At 44.0% G+C, this 13,408-nt stretch overlaps 1 protein-coding gene across 1 annotated transcript; it reads right to left on the bottom strand.

Moving 5' to 3' along the window:
- Nucleotides 1–76: 76 nt before the first annotated feature.
- On the bottom strand, nucleotides 77–10,614 carry GABARAPL1 (GABA type A receptor associated protein like 1). The gene is made up of 4 exons (XM_075002236.1): nucleotides 10,167–10,614; nucleotides 6,548–6,626; nucleotides 4,693–4,811; nucleotides 77–2,219 (listed from the first exon to the last, which is right to left on the bottom strand). The coding sequence occupies exons 1-4, from the start codon at nucleotides 10,254–10,256 to the stop codon at nucleotides 2,154–2,156; spliced, it is 354 nt and encodes a 117-aa protein (XP_074858337.1). The 5' UTR covers nucleotides 10,257–10,614; the 3' UTR covers nucleotides 77–2,153.
- Between the last annotated feature and the right edge of the window lie 2,794 nt (nucleotides 10,615–13,408).

A 13,408-nucleotide genomic window follows, 5' to 3' on the forward strand; every position in this document is an offset into this window, starting at 1 on the left:
ATCTTCAGTGGAAAAAAACCCAAAAGTATTACAGCCAACTGCACTTAAACAAATCACCCAGCCCAGAGCAAGCCTCTGATTTTTCAAAGTTGTCTTTATTGATCAACTGATAGAGCTCGTACAATATGAACTTTATTTTACAAGAACCTGCAGCTGGTTAGAATACCCAACACACAAAAAATTATCATCATTGCCTTTTACAATATTGGACTAGAGCGAAAATGGAGGTAAATGCCACAATCCAGTTAAAAGAACCTAAACCAATTAATCTGAACATAAAACCCCACACGTAAGAAATGGCCAGAATTATTCCCATAAGCATTGCGGTGCTAGGGGGAGGTATGAACACAAAAATCAAATACCCTGGGTTGCAGTTGTCTCCCCCTGGGCATGCACAAGCAAGAACATGCGTAAGTGAGAGGGAACGCACATGTAGAAATAAATGTGTGCGCTAGCACAAGACTACGGGAGAGAAGTGTGATGGCCCCAGCTGCCCCCAGCGTATCTTCACGTAAAGGGGTTTTCTAACCTTCAGAACATTCAGAGCTCGTGAAAGGAGAGGCCTAGATGTATTTCCACCCAAAGGGTAAAGTAATACCCCAGTAGCAGAGAGGAAGGGAGGGCTGAAGGAGAACTGGGCCATGACATCCTAGGAAACACCAATATGATATTGTGTGAGTGAAACCCTCCCGGAGGGCTATCCCAGATGAGGTATGTGACAGAAGAGCAAACCTGAGTTCAGGATGCAAACTGAGCTATATTTTCCACTTTTTATTCCCCTTCCTAAAGCAAACCACCTCCGTTCTCATTCTAATACCTCCTGTCAGTGCCTCTCCATCCTGTCCTACAGCCTGCCCTGGACTTCCTACACTGTTCCTCCTATGCCCCTCAGTCCTGATCCACAATGTGCTCTTGAATTCCTATCCATCTGTTCTCTATGACCATCTTGTCTGCTCTCCACTTTAGGTCCTTCTCTCCAACCCCCATCAATGGAAAAAAGTTTACAGTAATTTAATTCAAATTATTTAATTTTGTTCTAAGCCCAACATTAAACTTCCCCAAAAATTTATCTCCCTCTCTACCCCCCTGATTTGACAGATGGCCCTTATCAGGACATCTGCTATCTGTGTACCACTCAAAAGGCACCGCTTTGGCCTCACATCATCTGGCTTACATGGGATGGGATCTCTCTGGTAGCTCTGTAAACATAATGCTGGACCTGAAAAAAAAAAATCTAAAAGTATCTCCTGACGATGTTCAGATGAACCCTTCCCAAAATAAATAACACTGTTTGTCCTCAGTGTGGAACAATTGCCCAACAAGAGAAACCAAGGACAGAATGTGTACATGGCCCTGAAATACTCTGCTCTTAAAGGGTATGCAAGATCCATAAATAAGACATGGAGGCAAAAACTAAATGCAAAAAGAGAGTTTCTGTATCAGGCTGGGCTGCCGTGGAAAGAGCAGTGGGTGTTGGTCTCAATACGTTTGGTCCAGCACATGAATACAGTCATATACTTTAAAAACAAAAACAAAACACCTCACCTCCCTCATTTCAGTCTGGGTAATCCCCGAACCTTGGTGAAGGAAGGGAACTATTTGTGGGCATCAACTAGGGTGAGGGTGCCCATCCCTTGGAGCTTCATATGAGCACACAGAGCAACAAAGCCCATGACACACCTGAATGCCTACTGAAGATAAGTAAGCGAGGAACTCCCACCTCCAGATAATGTGCGCACATGTACAGGACATCCAGTAACCCTTTCCTCCCTCCCCAAATGCTATCTGGAAGGTATGAGAGTCTGGCTCGCTTACCAGGGCCCGGTTTCTAGCTAGCAGAACTCCCACATGTGGCGGCAGGGGACAGAATGCTACAGGGGGAACCTCCCAGTCACACAGCTCAGAACCTTCTGTCAGTCAATCAGATTGCTCCATCAAGCCATGTCTCCTCCCTCCTCCCCCCAACCCCACTGTCAAAGAAACATTAATAGTAATAATAATAATCACTAAATGTGTGAAAATGATGGCATTGTGCTCGTGGTTCATTTCCAGTTCTCTCTCTTCTCCATCTTCCTCCTCTCCGATGTGGATTCCCCCCCACCCCCCACCATGCCTGTCAGTCCATTTTTGCCTGTACAGCTGGAGACCAACCCTCACTTGCCATAGACGCTCTCATCGCTGTAGGCCACATACAGAAAATAGTCCTCCTCGTGGTTATCCTGGGATTGGATGTGGAGAAAGGAAGAGAGGGTGAGAGACACCATAAGGAACACCTCCAAAGAGGGACCATTATAACAGCAAAAGAAGAGAACATTTCTCTGTCAGTCTCTCTCTCTTCCCCAGGTCCTTATTTCCTTCCTCCGCAGAGCACCCTGGATGTGGCTGAGCACAGAACACAAGCTTTCTCTGTGGACGTTTCTGGTCCACGCAGAGAAATGCTTTTGCCCCCAAATGTTTGTGCAATAATAGAAATGGACCCTTCCATGTACACGCTATGGAGAGCTTGTGGGAAGAGAGTTGGAGGAATGAGGGCGTATGTCTGCACAAGGAAAGAAACAAAACAAAATTTGCAGCAATGAGCCTCAGAGTCCCAGTCATTGGACTCAGGGTCATAGGACTCATGATCCGGGGATAAAAGACAGCCACATAGACATGCGTGGAGAACTCCAGCTGAAGCCCAGGCTCTGAGAGACACTCGCTGTCACCAGTTTTGGAGATCAGGCTCCAGCCCGAGCCCAAATGTCTAGACTGCAATTTCATAGCCCCACAGTCTAAGCCCCATGAACTCAAGCCAGTGGGCTCATGCTCCAAGACTTGCTACTGCAACTCTTTCTCAAAAAATGCAGCAGATGTAACATCAGGTAGCAACCTGGCCCTAGGATTCAAGGTCCTGATCCTCAGAACTGCTAGGGTAGGAGGAAAGCCACTGAGAGTTGTGAGTCTTGAGTCAGCTTTCATCCTCAGGTCTTTGGGTGATGAACAGAAAGCTGAGAGGTGTTGAATATACAGTACCCCAGTGATTTACAAACGTTTAAAGTCATGACTGTTCAGAACACAAGATGAAAAAGCAATTGTCTTCCATATCCACTGCATGTAGGACAAAAAGGTAATGAGCTCAGTCTCCAGCAGATGAGACTTTGGTTAGACATCAGGAAACTTTGTAACCATTAGGGTAGTTAAGTGTTGGAATAGGCTTCCAAAGGAGGCTGTGGAATCCTCGTCATTGTAGGGTTTTAGGAATAGGGTATACAAACACCTGTCAGCAATGTTCTAGATTTATTTGGCCCTCCCTTAGTGAATGGGGCTGGATTTCAAACAAGAGAAATGCGAGGCTGGAAGAGACCTTGCGAAGTCATCTGTTACCCCTTTTTACAGGCAGAAAAGCTGAGGCACATGGAAATTAAGGGACCTTCCTAAATTCACACACAAAATCTGAAGATGACCCCAGCTATCTCCATGGTCAGTTCTCAGCTCCAACCACTATATAAAGCTTCCTCTTAGGATGTCCAGTTTGAAAATTAGCCTTGAAACAAACAATCCCCCCTCTATTGTTGATAGATAACAGTTGTACTCAGGGCGGTTTTGAGGGAGCTACTTTTAAAAATACCATTGATAAAGTGAAGGGAGGATTGAAGAGATTTTCCTGCTTTTAATGGAGTCCTGTTATCTTGGAACTCTGTGAAGCAGCCTAGCCAGAGATAATGTTCCTGGGGGTGGGGGAGGATTTTTTTCCAAAGAGCGCATTGTTTGCCCTGAGAATGGCCCAGATGGCACCAGCTATCAGATGTTCTCAAAAAGTGATCACTGGAAGGAGATCCTCAGATGTTCCTATGAGGTCTTCATACACAGATTTAAAATTATGCACCCTGGTTTCTGCACTGTGCTATCAATAAACTCAGTGTATTTTTCAACAAATGCACTCATTATGTTTGTTTTCCGACTGGTGTGGTTCCTCTCCCTGGCTAAGAGAGAATGTCTTTGTTTAACCAGGATAGCAAATGAATAGCTTAGATGAGTGAAAATCTATCAACAAACACCGCCCCCACCCCCCGCAAGAAATAGGGCTTAGCACCACCAAAAGCCAATATGTGTATAGTAGCACCTTATTAAAATGCTAGCAGTATGTCACTGAATAGAAGAGCAGAGGTTCAATTCCCAGTCCTGTGCTCTAATTGTAAAACCAGCATTTGCTCCCTCCCAGGATCTGTCTCGGAAGGCATGGGAGGGAGACCGCATTGTCATACAAAAATGGGAACTTGCTGAGAAAACTCTGTGATTTCTAGTCTAACACCCTCACATTAGCAAAAGAATATAAACACTTAAGCATTAATTTAATTATTAAAATATCTGTTTGCTCTGTCAAACTCCCCAACTCCCTTAATCTACTCAGACAATACAAACATTCCAAAGAGTGCTCATGGAATTCAAGAAAGAGTGGAGAGTTCCCTCAAAGAGGAGCTTATGTGAAGTAGGAATCATCAGACAAAGCCCCATCTTGGAGGGTTAAGTTGGGGCTGCTCCTGCTTTGAGCAGGGTGTTGAATTAGATGGCCTCCCGAGGTTTTTTCCATCCCTAATCCTCTATGAAACAGTCGTGCAGTGCTTACCTCTACTGAGTCCAGCATCCCATATTCTCAGGTCTGAATTGTTTAGGCCACTACAGCAATGTAACAAGGAGATAGGCTGGGCTTACCTCATACAGCTGACCCATGGTGGCACTGGTGGGAGGGATGGTGTTATTGACAAAGAAGAAGAGGGCATCCTCCGGCCTCAGGTGGATCCGCTTTCGGATTAAAAAGTAGAACTGGCCAACTGATGAGAGAGAGAGAGAGAAGGGAAACAGCAGAAGATGGAATGTGACTGATACAGGGATCAGAGATCAAAAAATCAAGACAATGCTTAATACACACAAACTTCTGCACATGCAGCTGGACAGTGACTTGTATATCTCCTGCTTCCTCTAGCTCCAAACCCCGGCTTAATCAGCTATCCTCAAGGATACCCTGAAGCCCCTTGCTATTCTAGTCTGCATCGCACAGTTCTGTCCCACAAGCCCCCCTGCCATTCCACTTCCAGACTTCTCTTGAGAAAGAACCCCCCTACCCCCCCCAAAAAAAAAAACTGTGGTAGGGCTTTGTGGAGGTCTGCAGTATATCCACAGATGAGAAAGCTAGTTGCACTTCCATGGCTCCTAACACCCTTTTGCTGTGACATACTTGCACACAGCCTGCTCAACACCTTTGCAAGAAGAAACCCTAAAGAATGAGATGCTATTAACAAGAACGACAAGCCTATTCTAAAGACTGACCCTCAGATGCAAAGTTCAGAGCTATACCTGAACTTTCCCAATTGAGCTTGGGACTTCGGTTCAACCTATTAAAGACACAAAGGTCTGCACTAAAATTTGGATCCAGGCTGGCACCCTGACCCTTGCCCCCAAAATACAAATGTGGGGAAATCTGGGATTCGATATTGTGGTATCTTCTGACAATGAAGCCGAAAGTGACCTGAGCCCAAGTGTTATGTGAAGATTGGCAAAGGATAAGGAACTTACAGGTCAGCACCTACCACCCAGTCCACTGCCCATCTGTCTTGACTGGACTAGAATCCCATTTTCTACCATTCTGGTTCAGACTACTGGATGCTCTCTAGTCCCATATCCTGTCTCTGACATCAGCTTTCACTTCATTTTAGCCTGCAGTGCTTTAGTGGAGGGAGGGACACAGGGATTCTTAGCCACCATATGATCAGCTGACACTTTAAATCTTGAAGCTCCTTGTACATTTTGAAGATGTGCTTCTCATCCATAAAACACACTCAGTCCTCACTAAGTATTTGCCTAAACCCGCTTTCATGGGAACATGTTCTGCAGTTAGCTACATACTATGGGAAAAATGCGTTTCCTTTAATTAATTTACATTTTGGCCCTTTTTTCCCCCCCATTTCCCCAAACAGAATCAGACTTAATCATACTCAGCATTTGGAAGTATAATTTCATGACTGTCACATACCATGGCCACTCAGAATTTCATGGTAGGACTATTTAGCAATTTTAAATCCTTCTGCTCCAAAGACATAGGCCCTAACCACTTGAGCTAAAGGAGAATGGCCACTGTCTGTTACCTGTATTAAGGACTATGATACACTGCTGAATCATTCTCCTTGTAATAAAAACAGTGGTGACGCGCACAGAATACCTAGGTCATTAGAACAGGCTGTAATGGACAATGCCATTCATCAGAACAGCTCAAAGTACTTTACAAACACTAATTAAATTCCACAATAACCCTTGGGATATAGATTTGTGCAATAAGTACCCTGGGGAAATTAAGTTAGAGAGAGATTAAGTTGCTTGCTCAAGGTCAGATGGCACGTCCACAGCAGACCTGACATTAGAGTCGAGGCATTCTTACTCCCAGTTGCCTATCCCTATCGCTAGGCACACTGCCTTCTGGGGTATCCCACCAAAGGACATTCTTATCATGATGATATCAATGCAAAGAATTCCTGGGAACTCCCTCACAGGAAGGCAGAATCAAAGGAGTTACCTGTGAGGTCAGAAGGCACAAGGTACTTCCTCTTGTCCAGGTCAGGTACTCTGGCTTTGGGGGCCTTCTCCACAATAACCTGCAAAAGGACAAGACAGACACGAGAACTGCCAAACAGACCCAAAATTATCACTGGAAAAATAAGTGGTCCCTTAAGAGACACAGTTCTGCGGAAATTCTCTCAAGCTCTGTTACAGGAACACCACTCAAAAAAGCAAAGGGGCTGCAGGACAGGAGAGAGGGGCAGAGGCAGATCTATGTGGGTAGCTCAGAACTGGAACAGTAAGTGTCAAAGAGTAAAATAGAGAAGGGAAGAAGAGTAATTAATTGCAAGGGTGGACCCCAAGAAATGTAAAATCAGCTCAGCTTCAAGTAGTTCCATGTCTAGCCTTCAACAGAATTATGACATGCTTCAAAGAAAAGCACAAGGAACTCCATAAATAGAATAGTAAGACCACATGGGAAATTTCTTCTTAACTCAAATACTGAGCTATCAGTAAGCATATACGAAATATATATTTATTTTATCTGACCTAACATAACTGGGAATGATCTAGTTATCCACACAAACGTCTAAACCACTTTTTAAATAAAACTAAGCTTTCGTCTACCATAGTGTTATGTGGCAATGAGTTCCACAGGCTAATTACCTGCATATGTTGCATAAATAAATATAAGGAGAAATAGACCAAGTCAAACAGGCAAAGAACTATGGATGCAATACTTGAAAGTACAACTGGACACATATTTAACCCAAAAGGAACAAGTATTTAAATAGCAGAGAGAGAGAGAGATGCACTAGTTTGAGCAGCTGCCATGAAAACTTAATATTCCATTAGAAATGTTTTGCTCAGCCCAGGAAACCATTCAAAAATTGGAAACAAATTTCCTTGGCACTATCTGATTTCTCTGGGAAAAAAAAACAGGGAGATAAACTTTTGCATTTTTAATTTTGAACATAACTAGTACAGAGTAGAGTCAGGGCAAGAAAAACCTAGGCCCCCATTTAAAAAAAAATGGCTTCTATTTTCAGGTACCCAAAGTGAAACAACTGAGACTGAACTGCCGAGGTGCTAAGTTCTCATAGCTCCATCTGATGTCAATGGGAGTTGCAGACCCCCAGCAGCTCCAAACAAAATCCTGTCTCACACACATTTAATGTGGTGCATGATGTTACAGGCAGCTTTTCAAAACATGGATCCTAGCATCTCTCTAAGTTTGGAGACTTGACTTCTCCAAGACACCACACGTGTGTGTGGGGCATGGGATGTGCTCGTGGGTCTGGCGTAGCTTGGTGTGTGCATGTATATGTATGTATAAAGCATGCTGTAAATGTGTTGCTTTGGAAAGGATGTTGTTTTGGGGGAAATAGTTTGGTGGTGTGTGTGTGTGTGTGTGTTGTTTTTTGTGGTACGTGTCCAGCATGTGAAGAATGGTGGCTTAGCAGTCCATCACTTGGCTACCTCATGGTGTCGCTGGATGTAACTATGTAGTGGGTCTTGGCTGCGGGGAGAACTGGGGGAAAGACTAAAAGGAGTGAATGACTGTGAGGCTACACTTTTCTATCTTCCCTCCAATCTCCCAAGGAGCTGCCAAGAAAAATCTTGTAAAGGCCCCAGTCAGAACACCTTCTTGATATAAGAGGGTGAATCTCAACATGATTTTTCCTTTTGATGGGGAAGAAAGGAGAGGTCACAAGAAACGTAGGACTTGGGAGGAAGACGGGATGGTGCTGGGATTACTAAACTGCAGCAGGCACTGAAATCCAATAGCCTATATTAGCAATCACAGTTTACAAAGAAATAGGAATGGGACAGGGATGATTGGTCGATTGGCTTCAATATTCACTTTGTCTGGATAATGAAGTTACCAGGTGACCAGTGTCAAGAACCTGAAACCTTCACAAAATAGTCATACTCCCATCCAAATTGTTCCTGGAACTTTATCTCCCCCCTCACCCTCAGCTGTGATTCTGATCCCAAAAGTCTGACTATCTGCAGAAAGGGAGAGGCATTTGGAAAAGGAAGAACTAAAGGTCAAATGCAGATTATCTCCTGATTGTCATGGGATGGCGTTTGCTCTAACGTGGGAGGAGGCCAGCACTCTAGTCTCAGCTACAATGCCTACATATACATGGTGCACTGCAGAGTAAGCAGCTGACGGGACATTACCACCAGCGATCCAGCTGTCAGGAAGGGCAGACAGAGAAATAAGTCAAAGAAGCTTCCAGGTGCAGCCAGTTATCTCCATGCAGCTCTGCTAATGATTTTGAGGACTTCTGTACACAGAATTTCTTCACCTTAGCATATGTTGCTGATTTAGTCCTGGCCTCTTGCAAAGGATCTGCCAGTGCATCTCAATCCCAACCTGCCTTATTCCTTGCTCCAAACCGCCCCCCCCGCCCCCAGCTCTTGCAGTACATATTCATTGTTACAGATAGCACAGCTTGCTACTCCAATTCAGATTCCAGCTTCGCTCTTGACCTCACCCTGGAGCTGCAGCATCCTCTATTATCCCAGATCTAAGGATCTGTACCTCATTCCTGACTAGCAACAATCCCCACCTACTGCTCCAGACCTGTGCTCCACATGCTCCTCTACCAAGGCACAACCTCAATTTTAACTTGCATAAACTCTTGCAAATCCAAAAATGAGGCCTCTTCTAAGGAATAAAATGGTGCTGAACTTTAGCAAAAATGTGTGGCAACGTGTTTCTTTCCCCTTGTATCCATAGGGGATTCCAGACTATTCTGGAAGAAAGGAAGCCCTTGAATCTGGGACATATCTCCAATGGGGATGAAAAGAAAGAACATTTTGAAAACATTGAATACAAGGGACCACAGAAATTAGTTCAGTTCACCCTTTCCCTTTTCTAATTATCAGAAAGACAGAAGTTTTCCAGAAGCACTCCAAAGGGACCTCAGGATGAGGAAGCGCAGCTAGGCTGGCAGAATGTGACCTTGTTTTTTTTATGAGATGGTTTTATTCCACAAAGAGATTAAATGAGAGGTCAAAAGATTAAGTGATTGCTATTAACCTTCCCTTGCATGCAAGAACAATAGCAAAGCAAAGATAAATTGAAAAAAAAACAGGCCAAAAGGATATAAAACAACAATTAAAAGTGAAAGAAAGATCTCCTTCCAGGTTTCCATGAAGGTTATATGATTAACTCACATATTGTTTTCCACCATTTTTGCAAAAATATGGTTAACTTCCCTCCACACCCACAACACCACAGACACTCTTAAAAAAGATTAGCAGCATTTTCCCTGCTAAATTGCTGCAGATCATGGAGGAAAGAGGGCAGCAAGATATACCCCATCACCAACATACATATTAAGTATTACCATTCTTGGCATATAAGAATATAATCAATACATAGACATATAAATACAGGTCAGGAAACAGCAGATTTAGAGGAAATCTGGACATTAAAATATAGTAACAACTCTCAAATCCTTTTTCATACCCCTCACCCTTTATAAAATAAGCCACAAAACATTTGATAAAACCAAGGCCACACAAATTGTTTGCAAAATATAACCAGCGCCGCAATTCAAGTCCAGGGGGCAGCAGCAATCAATACACAGCACCAAGACAAAATTACATATTCCACTCACAGGGACCCTGTCTGGATATTTCTTTCTGATCTTTTCCCCTTCTTTTTTCCTGTATTCAAAAGGATGATCTTCTTTGTACTGGAACTTCATATTGTTGTTCTTTTCTGGTGTCGCAAGTTTCCCCTTTTGAGGCTGTTGTTCCTTATTATAAATGTATTTGCATTTAAAGCGTCTTCCAAAGCCCTTGAAATCAAAGACAGAGGCTCACAGCAAATTCTAAAGCGACCTGAGGCTTTTCGGTCCTGCTTTGAATCCTTCTCGTGTCAATTTCCCAGGTTGCAGAGAGACAGCTGATCATGGAATACAAACAACGATGTAGCAAATTGGGCATTGTGACGTCACATGGAGACGCTTCCATCATTCAAGGTAGAACCATCTCATCAACAGCATAGGGAAAAAACACTGCACATTAAATTGTGTGTGTACATGGCTGTTAGCGACACACTTGAAGCTACTACCTGTAAATACGGAGTGATCATCGGACATTGCACCGCTGAAGATATTACCTTTCAACCTCTTTCAATCGAGTTTTAAGGATTAGTCCCCCCTCCCGCTTTGAATCCAATGGCTTGGGCCACACTTTACAGCTACACACGGGCTTCAGGGCTGTACCACTTCTGGTACCAGGGGCAGCTCATAGGCTCTGAAATAAAATAACACTAGAAACAGCTGCTGTTCCTTTACTGCCTGGCCGGTTCATGCGAATGTGTGTGAGGACACGTGGGGAGAGCTGGCGTGGGGACGGATTGGGCTGGAAAATCGGGACTTGTGCCCTGCGCAGGTTTTATCCCTTCCCTGATGTGGGGCAATGTTCCATCCCGTGTCTCTGTATTTTGCCTGCTGTGTGTGGGGCTGTGCCCTATGGCTACATGGTGACTAACGCAGACCAAGCGGCAGAGTGAGACAAGCGCTCCCGTGACTCAGGGTTTATAAATCCCGGCGGCGTAGCGGCGCGTGGAGCAGTGCCTGTGTCCTTTGTTCGGCGCAGAGCATGACTAAGGCACACTCGTGTGTGCATAACAACCCTTAATGCTTTAATTTCATAACACTGGGCTGCTTCCTCCCCGCCCCTCCCCAGCGCAGCCGGCTGCGGAGGTTGTGCAAGAGAGGTCTTGTGATCTGGGTGAGTCACACACCTGCAAACCCACCATCGCTGCCTCTGCCGGCAGAGCGCAGACCGCGCTCCGAGTGGCTCCTTCTGGCCGGGGGAAGAAAGAGCAGGAGGAATGGGAGTGGTCTGAGCTGGGCTGCTCCGCGAAGCGGCTACCCCCCCTCTCAGTTGCCCCTTGTGTCCCCCACCCGATCAGTCAGAAAATTCCCAGATCCATGCACTTGGCATTGGAGGCAAAATACGAGCTTGAAAGTGAAAACTGATACTTATCAGAGGGGTAGCCCTGTTAGTCTGTATCTTCAAAACCAACAAGAAGTCCTGTAGCACCTTGTAGACTAACAGGTATTTTGGAGCATAAGCTTTTATGGGCAAAGACCTTCATCAGATGCATGAGTGGGGGTTTTCAGCAGAGGATTTAAAGGGGGGGGGTCTCAGTAAGAGGGGGAGCCAGAAATGACAAAGTCTATTCAGTCCCTTTTTCGTTGGTGTTGGAGGGAACAGGCCAAGATGACAAATGAGTGGTGGATATGTTCAGAAATTAAAGTGTCATTTTAGATGCATTATCATTCATGGCATCCATAATTCATTGGTGCTTGGTTAATCAGCAGTCAGTTATGACAACTGTTCAGAATCCAAAACAAAAAGCAGTCCAGTAGCACTTTAAAGACTAACAAAATAATGTATTAGGTGATGAGCTTTCATGGGACAGACCCACTTCTTCAGATCATAGATGTACCAGAACAGACTCAATATATAAGGCACAGAGAACCAAAAATAGTAATCGAGGTTGACAAATCAGAAAAATATTATCAAGGTGAGCAAATCAGAGAGTAGAGGGGCAGAAAGGGGTAGGGGGAGGAAGTCAAGAATTACATTAAGCCAAGTATGCAAAAGAGCCCCTATAATAACCTAAAAAAATTCCCATTCCAGTTCAAACCACGTTAATGTGTCGAATCACGGGCACATTCTCATGTTCCTCAACTAGCATCATATACGCCATCATGTGCTAACGATGCCCAGATGCTTTGTATATTGGACAGACTTCAAACTCTCTTAGACAAAGAGTTAATGGGCATAAAACAGACATAAAAACACTCCTGATCCACAAACCAGTCACCCACCACTTTAATGGAGTGGGCCATTCTGTTAATGACCTGAAAGTTTATGTCTTACTGAAGAGGAATTTTCACAACAGTTTGGAAAGAGGCTACTGAACTCTCCTTTATATTCAGATTTGACACATTAACACCTGGTTTGAACTGGGATGGGAATTTTTTAGGTTATTACAGGGGCTCTTTTGCATACTTGGCTTAATCTAATTCTTGACTCCCCCGCCACCTCTTCTGCGCCTCTACTCTCTGATTTGCTCACCTTGATAATATTTTTCTGATTGGTCAACCTTGATTACTATTTTTGGTTCTCTGTGCCTTAAATATTGATTCTGTTCTGGTATGGACTGCTTTTTTGTTTTGATATTATATAGATTAGCATGGCTTTCTCTCTGTTACTAGTTCTGAATCCAGAAAGCATCCCATATTTTTGAACATATTTATTACATAATATGCTAATCAAAACAAACCAGCAGTCATGTAGCTCTTTACAAGGTAACAATAATTTATTAGGTGATGAGCTTTGTTGGGACTGACCCACTTCTTCAGATCATAGGCTCACCAGAATAGACTCAACATATAAAGCACAGAAGTCCAAAAATTACCAAGGTTGGCAAATCAGAATAGAGAGTGGGTGGGGGGTTGTGGGGCAAGGCAGCTGAGTTAGGTCAAATATCAAAGTATGTAAAAGAGTCCTTACAGTGGGTCACGTAATTGCTGTCCCTGTTCAAACCACGTGAATATGAATGTTAGTTCCAAACGTTCTTTCTGTAGACAGTTGTTAAAGTCTGTTTTCTGCAGAACACAAACTCTCAGATCTTTAACAGAATGGCCCACTCCATTAAAGTGCTGGCTGACAGGTGTGCGTATCTGTAGATTTTTCACATCTGCTCTATGTCCATTTGTTCTTTGTTGAAGAGTGTTTGCAGTTTACCTTATACACGTGGTGTGTGGGCATTGTTGGCACATGATGGCAGCTGTGCGTTGTATATTGAGTCTCTTCTGGTAAGGCTATGATCTCA

This window comes from Carettochelys insculpta, chromosome 1 (genome assembly GCF_033958435.1).
Source record: "Carettochelys insculpta isolate YL-2023 chromosome 1, ASM3395843v1, whole genome shotgun sequence".
Taxonomy (NCBI): Eukaryota; Metazoa; Chordata; order Testudines; family Carettochelyidae; genus Carettochelys; species Carettochelys insculpta.

Excerpts from the sequence above, each read along its gene's own strand:
- GABARAPL1 (XM_075002236.1), bottom strand. The coding sequence starts at position 10,256 with ATGAAGTTCCAGTACAAAGAAGATCATCCTTTTGAATACAGGAAAAAA. Across the intron at positions 4,812-6,547 it reads TGTGCCTTCTGACCTCACAG|TTGGCCAGTTCTACTTTTTA; the intron begins GTAACTCCTTTG and ends CTCTCTCATCAG. Across the intron at positions 2,220-4,692 it reads CCATGGGTCAGCTGTATGAG|GATAACCACGAGGAGGACTA; the intron begins GTAAGCCCAGCC and ends ATCCAATCCCAG.